The sequence below is a fragment of the Sander lucioperca genome, chromosome 10 (assembly GCF_008315115.2).
Source record: "Sander lucioperca isolate FBNREF2018 chromosome 10, SLUC_FBN_1.2, whole genome shotgun sequence".
NCBI classification, from domain to species: Eukaryota; Metazoa; Chordata; class Actinopteri; order Perciformes; family Percidae; genus Sander; species Sander lucioperca.
The window spans coordinates 28184656-28199714 of record NC_050182.1 but is presented as its reverse complement, the minus strand read 5'-3'; the positions used below and the strand labels follow the sequence as shown (position 1 = coordinate 28199714).

The window sequence follows — 15059 nt, the reverse complement described above, 5'->3', positions numbered from 1 at the left end:
GCTGTTTAGTGGTTAAAGATCAGGAAATATTGAATAATGACCTCAGGACTTGTTACAGTACTGCCAAAGCATGACATTGTTGACATTGTTTATCAAAGTCTGGGGCGGGTTGAAAAGTATATTTACGTGTTACTCTTAAAAATGAGAATCTTTAGTGATTCGTCATGCTCTGCTCTACGGTGTCAATGTCATTGCATCTATTAAAGTTGCTTCGCTACATGGCAAAACAAACGTGCAGTGATTAATTAATTCAGTATAGGGTTGTGGGAATTTAACTTTAACCATAAGAGTAGGGAACTCCACTGGTGCAGGAGAGACTCGGATCATGGGACGCCAAACATCACTGTGGAGTGTTATGGTGGAACTGAAAGACTAATTCAACAAAACATATGTGCTGGGAGGTTCCCAGTAGATAACCCCATTGACATTCCCACACTCAAACACTCAACCCTGTAACATTTACATTACGTGTGTGGTGAATGGTGATGCCTGTGTGATGACTCTTTAGATTTACAACAGTGTAGGGTGATGTCCTCTGTGCTCAGCATTTGTGAGTAAGTACATCACTCTTTTGACATTTGCATTGGGCTTCTGTGTGCTCATACTGGATAATTAAAGTTGTTTGTAAAACCATTCATAAATGTTCTCTGGCTGGGTTTTGAAAAGTGTCATATAAATGGATGATATAACAATAACTTTATATATTCCATTCTTGTAATGTATATTACAACATTGTATGGATAATATTTTGGATTAATTTAATAAATATGTCTCTGCTGGCTGCGAAATTGTAGAAGCCAGAAGAAATGAGGTACCCCTCTTTACTGTAGTATGTGGGAGTGCATGCAACTATCTAACAGAGAGCAAATTATGTTTTATTTATTTTATTCAGGAAATCTCTAGAGCAGAAAATCCCAAATACTGTACATGTACATTTATGGTCTGTAACAAGTTGAAGAGTAGTGATTAGTTGCAGCTATGCTCATCATGCACAACCATCAATGAATAACTGAGGATAGGCAATGCCAGCATCTTAAACGAAAGCCATTAGCTTCGTGAGGCTGTGTGAGATTTCAAAGTAATGCACCATGTGTTCTCAAGCATACTGGAAAACTAGTTTTACCATCACTGTGGTGCCTGATCTGAATATGGTCTGGGCCCAATGATGACCCACTACACCATCACCAGGCATAAACTTAAAGTTACTGCACAGTCAATAAATGCAAAAAATGCAAAAAAGAAATTAACTGGAGAAAGTAAAACTCCATCTCTTAACTGAAAACAGACATGGAAAAACAAAGCTAGATTTTGTAAAAATCGAGATACAAAATGTTTCATATCTAATGCTCTGAGTAAGTACTTTAAGTCAAATTAGCACCCACAAGCTGTAGTTCTTTACTTACTTACTTCTTTACTACTGAAATTTTAAGTTGATTCCATATACATGGAACAGAATTTATTGGAAACTGACCACTTTTTACAAGTGCGAGCACCTAAATGGCAAGTGTTCGTTTCAAGCTTGTCTCTATCCCAAGCAACTGAATGAACAAAATTACCTTGCAGCATGTGACTAATTATCCATGTAGACATAACATCAGACAGAAGCTTGAAGCAACTTGCATTTAAAATATATTTGATACTGCTCGCTTTGAGTACGTATTAGCATCATGTATGCAACAACACTTTTGGTAGAAGTTTGGGATAGTTATAGAAGACCATATATCACTGAACACAAAGAACAAGCATGACTAAATTTATCTACTGATCAACACTGCCACATTGTGGCCATAAGATGTTTTTCAGCTGCTCAAGTGTGTGATGCATGCCACAACTGTATCACTAACGTTTATCACAAAAGATAATTACTGATAATTGCATTCAATAAATCAATAAATATATCAATAAATTCATTATTTTAAATGATTTTAGTGTGGCTATAAGTGGACACAAATCCAGATTTAGATAGGATTCAAAATGAATGAATGAACAAAAACACTTTAGAGTTTGTTAAAGCAGTACACACCTTCAGGGAAGACACTGCATGGGGGGCAAATTGAAAAGCTGGAAGGATTCAGCAGGTTGTTTGTAGTAATGGTGCTGATTAGCTACTGACAGTCCCTCTTTTTTCTCAATCCTGCCAACTATATTAAGTACACAAACTATGCGTCAAGACGCAATTTTAAAAAACCCTAATTCCCCTCAGTGTTTTACAAATACTTTATATAACTACTTTAGAATTATGCCAGTTGTCTTTTTTGTGGGAAAACTGTGACTTTGCTAAAATGGTATTTATGTTATTATTACCATGTATCATACATAATAAAATACATTGTATAGTTTCTATAGTCCATTTACTATTATAATAAATACACTAATTTATTTGAGACTTACGCCCTGAGAGACAATACAATCACTTAACATGTTTAAAAACTGTGCATTGTTATAATATACACATTATAAACACTCTATATTTAGTCAGACTAGTGGCGATATTTAGTTAGTTAGTGATGAAAAGGTTCATTGATTTGTTGACTAATGTTCTATTTTAATTTATAAGTTGAATAGAAAAGTTTATGTAATTTAAATTGTGATAATTGAATTAATTGTATTAAAGTATTTTAACAGTAAAGGTAGTTAGTATTTGCTGATCACTTCTTCGCAAGTCGTACATAGGTAGCCAACTTTACTCATACCATGTTAGGCTAGTGGCTAGTGGCTAGTGGCTAGTGGCCACTAAAGTCTTAAAAAGCTACTTTGGTGTCTAGTAGGCTAACAGGTAGGCTATTGTCATAGCAGCAGGAATATTTTGTTTGTTTATTTAATGTCACTTAAGATAAATATTAATCAAGTTGTATGAATTTACATGTATTATATAAAATCTGTGTTTTTTCATATTCAATTTCTTAAAAAATAAAATAAATAAAAAAAGTTTAAGCTTTTCTAATGAAAGTCAATCAGCCTTACTTCCGGTCTGGTTGTCTCTCTCTCTCTCTCTCTCTCTCTCTCTCTCTCTCTCTCTCTCCAGCTGGTTTGACGCACCGCACCGCACCGCCCCTGCCGCTCCAGCTGTTCCGACCGCTGTCCGCCTGCTGTCTCCCCGCTGGTCGCTGCTCGCTGCTGCTGCCTGCCCTCATTTCCAATGCAGCAGCGACCATGACAGGCATCGCCGCTGCTTCTTTCTTTTCCAACGCTTGCAGATTCGGGGGCTGCGGACTTCACTTCGACTCTCTGGCCGAGCTAATCGTGCACATCGAGGATAACCACATCGGTAAGAGCCGATAAGTAATGAGCGAGCAATGACCGAGGTTTGCAGCTAGCAGAAGTGGCTAAATTAGCGAGCTAGCAAGTTACTTCCTGCGTCCTGACAACCGTGTTGCTAGGTGTGGTGGCTGTTGATGTCTATGTAGAGATATATTACAGTTCCTGTTCACCATCTACATTTCTTTACCACTACTGTATCACTGATTAGATAGGTAGCTGCAACACCAACCGAGCCGCACTGAAACACAGACAGGAAGAGTTTCTTTATGCTCCGTCGGCTCGCTCGCGCAATATTATTGCAGCGCAAGGCCCGCGCGCAGAGCTGCCTTCGAAGCGTCGTGAGTTAACTTGTAGTCTGCAGCAGGAACCAATGAAGATACACTTACTTAAAAGCTTGTTTCAAGCCGCCTGACAACATAGTGCAGTTTTACTAACTTTCTGGAGATAAGGATGCACTCTTAAACAAAGTCAAAACAAATCTAAATTAGATCTCATAATTTAGTATATCATGTTCTCATATTTATGACAAACCAAATCAATGTAATGAGTAACTGTGTAGTAATAATAATAATAATAATAATAATAATAATAATAATAATAATAATAATAATGCGTGTCTATTTTGATAAATATTCATTCCATATATCCCATATTACTTTTAACTGTATATGTCTGCAGCTGATAAACCTGAGAAACTATCAAATTCTCTATAGGTTTGTCTATAGGCATGTATTGCCTAAAGTTGCAGTATTCATTTCATTTAAAAAAAAGGCAGTTGTCATCAAGTGGTTTAAAGGATATGTCACCCAAAATCTGACCATCTGAAAAAGTACCTTTAAAGACGACTGTGTTGCTTACCATGGTGATGTATAGATGTGGACTTTGAATTTGCTTCATGACCAGGACTATAACAAGTGTGTCACAGTGAAAAAATCTACAATTGTATTATACCTATTTTTTTATTGTAATTAATGAATTAAATCATATCTAATCCCACATGAGTGTTGGTGTACAGTACAACTGCAGCAGCTCATAGCATGCTTTCTATCAGTGCAAATGCTAGATAACAGCTGCCCTCCTAACTGCACATCAAGTCCCACCACAATCAACAGCGCCACCTCTAGTTCATGTGGGGTGAAACAATAACACAAGAACTCCCTGTTCATTATGGCTCAAGCTATGAAAACATTTATTTGCCTCAGCTACTTTATGATACATTTTTCTGATTAAGTTATTTGTATGACAATTGATGGCCATTATGTGAAAAGCAGTTGTTAGCTGTGAACCTATGTGCTTACAAAGCACTATATTGATCAAATCCCCTCTGTGTACAGGAAATGCTTTTATTTACGTTAGTAATATGTAAAAAAAAATTAAAGCATGGTATTGAGTTGACAGAAATCAGAAATTCATTTTAGGATTTTAATTAAATCTCCAGGTGGTTTAGTGCCACAGGCCGATGTATTTATAGCCCCTATTCACTTTATTATATAAATACATAAAAACATAAAAGCAGCATATCACTATATATAGAAATTTGTGTATCACTTTATTTATTCATTTTGCTTATATATTTATTGTCTGTTTTGGTCCTCCATACAATATTTCTATATCCATGTATTAATTGGAGGGCATAAAGGGTCAGAAACTACATTTCAATTTAGTTTTATCTTACATACATTTTACATTATATTTTATATTATGAACTTTACATTTTAGCAAAGTGCTAAAGCATTTATATCTTTTAACTAAGCCTAGTCTACAAAGTGAATTCCCTTCTTCACAGTTTGACACTCTTTTAGTTCCTACATCTGTTTCACAATCTAATATTTCAGACTCTTATTATTGAAGCTGACAAGGCCCAGCTGTCTCTGTTGTCCTTGTTTGTTGCTTGACTGGCTTTAATATCCTCTGCCCTCAGATTGTGTGCTGTGCATGTGTCCGAGGTGTTAGCCTTAGAAAAAAATGCTTCCAAATGACTTATTGGGGAATAATGAGGCAATTAGTTGGCTCAGAGTGGAAAAACTTTGCTGCCCCCCTCCTTTGTCCACTGGCCTGTGCCCACAATGAGAAGTGCGAAATCTTGTGCGTTGTGCCAAGTGCCTGTGAAGCATAATTACAGAGAGAGTGCTTGATTTGGCCTGTCTTCCTCCTCATCTGGTGGCCTGCTGCTCAAAGCACATTCTCCTTTATAATTAGGCGCCTGGAAAACAAGCACACATTCTTGTCCCCATTTTCCCCAGCTGGCCTGCTGGTCAGGTCTGCGAACAAGAGGTGGCGCTGCTTTGCTATTGGTTGAGGAGGCTGTCTTGAGCTGCCTGGTCTGTACAGTAAAAGCTTATGGTGGATATTATAGGCCAACACTTACTTGCTGGACTCATTTAATAACACAGCATTAACCAGCCTGCAAGGGCCAAACTTCAGTAAATAAAAACATATTGAAAAGGATAATTTGTAAATAGGTAAGATAAATAGGCCAATTAATAATTTAAAGACTACTTCTTATACTTGAATATATCATAATCCATCCAAAGTGGATTTGTACACATTCATCTCTGTACTTTTTACTACAGTAACTTTAAAATATAAGAAGCCCAAAGACCTAATTGGTCATAGCTGTGATAATGTAGAGATTAAAAGCTCCATGTTCTTAATATAAACCCTTTCCCACATACAGCTATGTGGAAAAGTGTAATGCTTTTCCTGAAAAACTTGAAATCTAAAAAAAAAAAAAACGTAATCTCATAAAACAAATATAAAATACAATTAAAATACGGATTCATTTCCAACCAACATCAATTGTGATATAACAAATTCAAAATGAGTCAGCAGATTCAAGTTGATAATATGAGTGCTGGGTGGTCCACTTTAGACCTTTGTGAACAAATGCAGCTGACTTTAAGAGAGCAGATGCTAATGGGCCCCAGAAAACACCAGAGGAAAGTTTTTAACACTGAGCCTAAAAGTCATGTTAAGCTTGAGATATCTCCTCAATGGTCTAGTATTCTTGTGCGCCATGAAAAAAATCTGCACGCACTAAGCTAGTGAGATGTTTGCTTTGTCACTGAGCGGCCAGGCCACTGTAGACCAGAAGCAAATAGCGACCATGTTATGTAGACCTGAGGGTGTGTGTACTGCTGGGCCTGACACACTGATGGCCTGAAGTGTCCAGGCTTCGGTAACAATGAGTCTGTTTGTTGCCAATTCTCACTGGAGGCTCATTTAGTAGATTTTGGTATGCACCCCCAAAATCTGCACGGAAGTAATAAATTTGGGAAGCAGTAACTAGTTCCCTGATCTGTGCACCTGGTGGGCCTAATTACATTTCCCCATCCCCCGACACTAGTGCTCCTGTTCCTGGGCGGTGACTGCGACATGAGGGGCTCCTGTACTCGATAAAACATTCTTCATAGGAGATGATGTACAGCCTGTGTTGACATCACACAACATGGGCACGTAGTTCGATGCAGAACAAATGTGATTCTTTTGTTGAAATGTGTTACTTTTCTTATAAGATTTTGTTCAATGCTTCAATGGATCATGTTAAATATAAGATATTCTCCCATGTCAAATTCTACAGATATGAGTGTTCCTCATTTACTACAGCTACATAAATTAGCCTAAAACTTTGTTATTTATTGGTTATTTTCCATGTATTGTTTTGCAAATTGCGTAACTCTTCATTTAAAAACCTGGCGTATCCCCGAAATGATCTGATCTCTGTAAATAACTGTGGTTGTGAGAGCTGATATCTCACCTACTTTCACTTCTATGGAATAAGCAGAAGTGTTTGTCCAGCTTTCCAAAAATGCGGGTTGGTGAATACTGAGTACCTGCAATTTAAACATGAACATGGTCAAATTCACAGATGATAAATATTGGATATCAGTCTCAAAACATATTGTGTTAAAAAATGCATACAAGAGCTAAAATGATTACTCGATTACTCGATCAACAGAAAGTTTACCTGCAGCTATTTTGATAATGGATTCAGCGTTTTAGTCTTTTTTCAAGCAAAAATGACATTCACTAGTTACAGCTCTTCCGTTGTAATGATTTTCTGCTTTTCTCTGTTTTACAAGATTGTAAACTTACTATCTTGGGTTTTGGACTGTTGGTCAGGCAAAACAAGCAATTGAAGTGTTGAGCTCTGAGAAACTAAATTTAAATAATCAATAGTTTTAGCCCTATTGCATATCCCAAATCCAGCCAACATATTATGTCTGCAATGACTAACAATGAATATGTGTTTTTATATGTGTGTTTTAGTGCATGTGTATGTGTTTAATTTACTGTCTGTGCTAAGCGTATTTATAATAGATCATTTTAACCTCCCCATGTTTTTTTCAGTAACCCGCAAAGGCAGCTTACACATGGAGCTTGACTCAGTTTCATTTCCTCCTCAGAGGTCACATCGTAATGAATTACCTGTGCCACCACTCCTGGTAATGTCCCCCGCTGCTCACAGCCGCTATAAACATGTCACCATAATGCTCACCACTCTGCTCTACCCCACAGTGCATTTGGCCACGAGGGTGGATGGTAGAGCCAGACACTGGTGGAAATAAGAGAGGGAGCTGTGCGTCTGGTGTGTGTGTGTGTGTGTGTGTGTGTGTGTGTGTGTGCGCGAGCGTGCACGTACGAGCGAGAGAGAGGGTCGTGGAGGCCTTTATGAGAGGGCAGCAGGCGTCACTTCCCCTGTTAAGGCCCTAATGAGAACATGTTGCATCATGTTTTCTGCACTCCTACACTGCAACCACTGACTCAGTCAGTATATGCTCCCATACACATGCTTCACACATAGACACTAACAATAGGCATAGTCAATACTTCATATAGAAAGGTTTGTGCGCATTAAGGCTTAGCAGGTTTGATGAACTGAGAAATATATAGGGTATATTGGTTTAGTGTTTTTTAAGGGGACATGTATCAGGGTTTTTAATTATTATAAAAAATAGGTAAGAAACACATTTTAAAAAATGTAATGCAAAACTCCTAATGGAAACATGATGCATTTCTAATGATGGGTGTAGTTTCACTAAATGTTTTTTAATTACTTAAAGTTTTTTTTCTGAACTGCAGCAAATTAGCAGCTTTCTTACGTTTCCTCCATATCCTGATTTTTCTCTTCACTTTGCAGAGAGATAACTCTGTTTGCTGTGAACTGCAATTGGATAGAAAACAGAATTTGCTGAAAATGGAAACCTTGTGTGGGATCAATTTTGATTTGAGTAAAAAATAGTTTAAGTATGAGTATATTTCAGTAAAAAATAAAACATAAAAAATTAAAGAGCCTTATTGTACATTAATTATACATAATGTTATATATGTTCTTGTCTACCTTTCCCTACTTTATACCACACCTGACGGGCTTATAGGAGCTGAATGTTTGCCTCTGGAATACGTGACGGTGAATAAATGCCCTTTTTTGTTTCCCAGAAGGCTTCTAACAGTCGGCCACCAAGGTGGACCACCTGCGTAGTTTGATTAGAGCGGTTCTCATCTCTACTTGAGGCGCCTTCGTACCTCTCCTTGACTGCTGGTGGCCCCAAAAGAATAGCAGAGTCTGCAGGGGAACTGGCCCCTGCAGGCCTCCCTTGCCCCAGTCCCCACCTGAGGTGTGTTTGATTTACAGTGTGTGGGAACAGATTGATCCACTGCCGTTTGAGCGGTCCGTGAGCAGGCCGCCATTCCACTCCTTGAGTCTCATTAGGGATCTTAGGAGGGATTTCTTGTGCACTCACGCACACACATACCAACACACAGTGCTCAGAATAGTCTCTGCACTGCCTCTGGCTTCTGGCAGGGGAATAGTGCCATTATGAATGTGTCTTTCCTACTCTGTGTTTCCATGACTTTGACTGGAGACTAGAGAGAGGTGTGCTGTCCTTCTCAGTGGGGATAAATCCACTGTTAATGAAACACTTGCTTAGGCCTTGAGAGAACTCTCCTGAGCCTTAGGCGCTGAGGTTTAAGCTGTTCTTAGAGCCTACCTGCCAGTATCATAAAACGCTGCCACCATTTCATCGTCAACAAAGTGGCTTGGCCGTTACAACTGAATGGATGGTGCCCTGCATCTTTTATCGCCCACTTTTCTGTAAGACTGACATTGGTTTGTTGACCTAGATTTCTGTTAGACCTCTAAAATGTGTTCCTTTTCATTTTTACTTAAATGTGGTTTGGGTTGTGTTTTACTGGTCAACATCAACTTTCACCTTGTTCATGACAGAATTAAGCCAGTAGTTGACACTGTTAAAGTAGAGAGTGCAGTCTGCGCTGTGTGTTTTCTTTATATATGGTTATGTGTGCATGTGCATGTCTGTACTTTCAATTTATACACAATGTTGGTATTCTTAAAAACAGTTTTAGCTTTTGTCTACATGCACAGATGTCTCATTATGGCTTCTAGATGAGTAGATGTACAGTATTTGTGATTCTCTCCACCTAAAGAGAAGTTGAATTCACTTAAAACAGTTCCCAGAGCTCATTTTGAGTGATAACCAGGTCACAAATTAATCACAGTGACTAAATTGTATTATGTAGAATTAAAAGAATACACAAAACATTTCACAAATATCTAATTTGTAATTCATATCTTGCGACTCTGGACATTCTCCAATATCGGTGCCAGTCTCTGACTTAAACAATACTTTTTTGGATTATTTATTTTAAAGAATATATACCTGTTTCTACTAAATCCTTTTTCCATTTAACAAAATATGCAAACTTCTTTATACAAGAACTTTACTTAACTAAAATTAAGTCTAAAATTAGCTTTAAGTTTACTGTTTTAGTTCAGGAAATTTGTGATTAAGTCATAACAAGTAAAGTAAATAAACAAGACTAAATATGACCCTGCAATTGTCAATACCAATTGTCAAGACAGTTATTGATAATTGATGGTGCAGAGTCATCTCAGTTGGTATTGACGTTCGATACCTAGCCCCAGTCTTGCCCCTTCAGACACACCTTGAGAGTTTTGAGTGAGATCTCTGTTCCCATTACAGTAAAAAATAGATAATCATCTAATGATATTAGAGAGTACCACAAAAAACTAATCGCTTCTTTGGTACAAGGACCTTCTCTCCAGCAGACATTTAATAGAAATCTGTTTTGGGTGTTTTGTTCCAAACAAACAAACAGGAGGAAAAGCCCAACACTGTCGAAGTAATAATGCAATATGACTCAGGGTTTTATTACAGCCTAGCAAAGGTGTTGCTTATCTCTTTAACCAGACAACTTTAATTACATTATTTCCATATGTTTTCTATCATTGCCATAGTCATTTTAAAAACATATTAACTAGGACTTGGCTGTCTTTTTTGGCTTGCTGAATATGTAGATTTTTATTAAAGCTGCACTGTAGTCATTGTGCCTTACAAAAGCATAATATGAAAGTTTAATGTTACAAATAGCCTTAGGTGTAAGTGTTGCGTATAAATGAGTTTGTGGATGGAAACAAGCAATAGCTTTAACCACATGGGGGTAGCAGTCTTTCACAGCTCTGTCAGAGGCAGACAGGGAGGCTCAGCTGGTAAGTGTTGTTTTATAGGGCATCTCTCTCTCCCACATGGACGGCAGTGGGAAGAGCGTTTGAAGTCAGGCCCGCTTCACCTCAGGGTGTGGAGATTGGCTATTGTTGTACATTTAGCATTGCTGAGCAAGATGAATGTCTGGAGCACAGCATGGGAAAACGCAGTATGTGTCAAGTGTGGTCATGTATGAGCAATGTGGCGTCTGCAGAGCAGCTTTTCAGAGTGCCATGAAAATTCAGAAGACAAGGCACTTTTGATGTAACTTTCTTCTTGTATATTTTAAATAAAAGTTTACAGTGTAGCAGAACATAGCTTCAGACATACTGAACCCTGCATTTTACAGTGAAATAGCCTACTAATGCAAGAGGGCAATTCATTATGCTAAAAAAAAGTGTACATACGGTAGGGCTAGAGAAAATTAGTCAAGAAACAGCATCAGACATAGAAGTCAGCATCAGCTTGGAAACAGTGCCCTTCTCCATCAACACTTAACTAAACAGTGACTGTAGTCTAGACAGTGGTGCATGACATCATGTTTAATTGTACTGCACATTGCACAATACCCTGCGCAATACCCTGCATTTTGATTATTTTCACTAAATAGTTTTTATTAGCCTTTATTCTTTGAGTCAGCTGAGCATGCATGCTCTTTGACAACCCAAATCTTCATATTCATGCACACACATTCATACCTGGCACTCACCCAGTTCAGACACAGCCTGCGTCTGTCAGCCTGACTCACATAGTAAAGAAAATACTAGTGTCGCTGTCACAGCTGCTAAATATTAAAAAAATACATACAAACGCAATGCACATACAAACACAGAAAGCATACAGCAACCAGTCACCACCCATATCAACCCTCGAAATCATAAAAAAGTCAACTTAAAGAAGTGTGTGTGTATTTGCTGTAAATCCATCTGAAAAGTTTGCTCTGATTATGTGTCCACTGTATTTAAACTAAAATCTGGACTTTAATTGCACCTGGTTGGTCTGGATGCCTATTTGGAGAAGGGTTAGATCAGGGGGGATTGTGTAAAACTTCTCCATCCTCCCAGTGAAGCAAAGACTGCAGTGCAGGGGGAATTGACCATCCCAAATAGGGAGAAAAACAGAAAACTGCAACACAAAAAAACAAGCACACTGCTATTCTCAATATTGATGTCTTAATGACAAGATTGAACCACTCTCTGTCTCTCTCGCCTACTCAGACACAGACCCCCGACTTCTGGAGAAGCAGGAGCAGCAGCAGCCGACATATGTTGCCCTCAGCTACATCAACAGGTAAAGAAATGTATGAACTATTATCGAGAAAGAAAGCAGCTGGATTTTCACTTATTCCTGCAGTAACTCAATTATAAGTAAATCTACTTTATAACTCTGACATAATTAATAAGTCTTTGGCCCCGTAAAGATGTATCTCCTCTACATCAGTAGAGTATTACTGCTGTGTCCTCTGCTCCATTGAGGTTCTACCAGCAATTTCAAATGTCATCTGGTGGATTGCTTAGATGAATTGCTTCAGTATTTGGTAGCTGTTTTTTTTTTTTTTTTTTTATTGCTCTAGGTTCATCCCAGCCGTCTTTGATATGGTGCTTGAATAGTGGTTTTTAAAAGCCTTCTGCAACAAGCCAGTGTACAAGAAGGTCTGCTGCTGTCTCCCTGCCTTCAAAAACACATCTTGATGTGGTTATCGCTTAATTTGTTAATTCCACTTTTGCTTTAACAATGTCTATGTTAACATTTCATTTTTATGATACACAGTTACCAAGGACTTTACTATCCATCATAAACCCTGGTGTAAGGTTTTTTTGATGGGAATAGAGCCAATTATATGTTTTTTTTCCCCAAACGTGTTCCACAGTAGCAAACCTTCAATAGCAGAACTTTGAAAACATCAGGGCAATCCCACAGTAACAAGTTGTACATTGAATGTACTTTTTATGAGAAAGGATCCTGACCGGTCTTACATCCCACAATGCCAGGTTCATGACAGATGCTGCACGGCGAGAACACGAGACCCTAAAGAAGAAGGTGCAGCCCAAGTTGTCTCTGTCTCTGACAGGCAGTCTGTCTCGCAGTAGTGTTTCCACTCCACCTCGCCACACCAGTGGAAACCTCACCCCTCCAGTCACCCCCCCCATCACCCCTTCCTCTTCCTTTCGCAGCAGTACGCCTACAGGTACGTAACCGTCCTTAACACACTCACCTCTCTTGTTAGATGTCCAGAATTTAATGACTGCTGGCAGTGAAATACATGCCATGCATTGTTTATTAAGCAAGCAACAGAGTGGTGTAGCAGTTAAGGAGACTCACATTCAACCAGGAGATCTGTTTTAAAGACACCGTGAAGGCAAGCATCCACCCTGCTGAAGTAAATCTGAATCTCTGCCAGCTTAGATAGTGCTCTCACCCTCCTACATTATGAAGGAGGGCAATGGGTTAAAGAGTCAATGTCCTCTTCAGGGATGAAATAAGAATGCAAAAGGCTGCTTAGTTAATACAGATTATATAGGATGAAACAGATGTCTCACTGTGGAAGGTGAGAAGAAAAGCAGCTGTAACAGCTGAAATTATTAATTTCAATTAATATTATTATAAATATATATTTAATATATAGGGTCGGTTGTAATGGCTTTAATGGTGAATTGAATGATTAGGTGTTGTTTGTATAAAATTCTACACTTGTGTGACATTTCACAGTTAAATTGTTGGTTACATCTCAGTGTTTCCCATGACTGGGTTGATGAACTCAATAGCTATAACTCCAATGCAGGCCTGAAAGTTTGGCGTGATATAACTTAATTATCCTGTAAGTAAAAGCATCAGCAGGAGAGCTTAGAAGAAATATTTTTAATAACACACATTCAAGCTACAGAGAAAGAGGGGCAGCTTCCGTAGTCCAGCTGATTAGTCTACTCCTCTGCAGTGTGGATTACATAACAGAAAAAGTTTAGTTATTTCCCTTGTAATATTTTCCCATGTACTTGTGTACTTGTTTTGTAAAGTAAGCAGGCTTTAATGCTCTTATTTTTAGTTCTTGGGGTTTCTTTATTTTGTCTTCTGGCATAACATTTTTAATTAATTGATAAAAACAATTTCAGACCCCAAGACCTCAGTAAAATGCATAATATTCTTTCCCACGATTGGCATATTTCAGTCTTTCCGGAAACTTGGGCACGTGAAGTAGAGATTATGGGAGCATTGCCCCAAAGCACATGTTGAAAACAGCCCACGCTTGTGAGCCTGAAGGCTCAAAGGCCAGGATTTCATTGTCACAGATTAGTCATGAAGTCTGCATAAATCAGAGCTCCTTGGAAAGCAGTTTGTATGATTGCATGTCTGGTCGTGATGCCCTGAGTCTGTTTGACCTTCTGTCTTTCACCCTCCCACAGGTAGCGAGTGTGATGAGGAGGAGGTAGACTTTGAGGAGTCTGACAGTGATGAGTCGTGGACCACAGAGAGCGCAATCAGCTCCGAGTCCATCCTCAGTTCTATGTGCATGAACGGTGGAGACGAGAAGCCCTTTGCTTGTCCCGTGCCAGGCTGTAAAAAGAGATACAAGGTAGGTTTCACTCAGCATCTCTTCTTAGAATACACACTATAGATTAAACATAATATAACAGTGTGAAATATCTTTACCATGCCCAGCGAGAGAGACCAAATGTAAGAGATATGTGATTTTATTTGCATATGTAAAATCAAAAATGATTCTCTGCTGTTGTCAATGGAAAATCAGTTCTTAGTTGATTACAGCATGTCAACATAGATGCATACATCTAGTCTACATCAGTGATGTGGAGTTTTACAGGATTTTCCGTTCACATCTGGTGTGTGCGGTCGGGATAAATGATGTGCAGCTTGAGAAAATTGCATTGCTGACGTGAATGACAGAGTTATGGGCGATGACTTAGTCTGAGGCAGCAGGCAGTATTAGGCATCTGTTAAGGGGCAGAACAAGATTGAAGAACACGTATTTCTCATTTCTATAGCCTACTGTCAACAGGCATCTTCTTTTATATATACTTGCATATATATATATATTATATATAAATGTATCGAGAGAGAGAGAGAGAGAGAGAGCGAGAGAGAGAGAGAGAGAGAGAGAGAGACACAGTTGTAGGAAGCACAGTTGTACATGTTAACTTATACGTGTAATTAAGGGATGGTTGGTTGTCATATTCTTTGCTTCATTGTAACAGAATGTGAACGGGATCAAGTATCATGCCAAGAACGGCCACCGAACCCAGATAAGGGTGCGCA

General features: G+C 38.6%; 1 protein-coding gene across 1 annotated transcript in view; it reads left to right on the top strand.

Annotated features, from left to right (window-relative positions):
* The first annotated feature begins 3020 nt into the window (after positions 1 to 3020).
* The window catches only part of jazf1b (JAZF zinc finger 1b), a 13015-nt gene continuing 976 nt past the window's right edge, over positions 3021 to 15059 (top strand). Inside the window, exons 1-5 of the mRNA XM_031299011.2 lie at positions 3021 to 3268; positions 12008 to 12080; positions 12782 to 12978; positions 14192 to 14361; positions 14999 to 15059. The exon at positions 14999 to 15059 is cut by the window's right edge and continues 976 nt beyond it. Of these exons, the coding sequence (XP_031154871.1) occupies positions 3154 to 3268; positions 12008 to 12080; positions 12782 to 12978; positions 14192 to 14361; positions 14999 to 15059 (616 nt within the window). The 5' untranslated portion in view covers positions 3021 to 3153. The remainder of the gene's footprint in view (positions 3269 to 12007; positions 12081 to 12781; positions 12979 to 14191; positions 14362 to 14998) is intronic.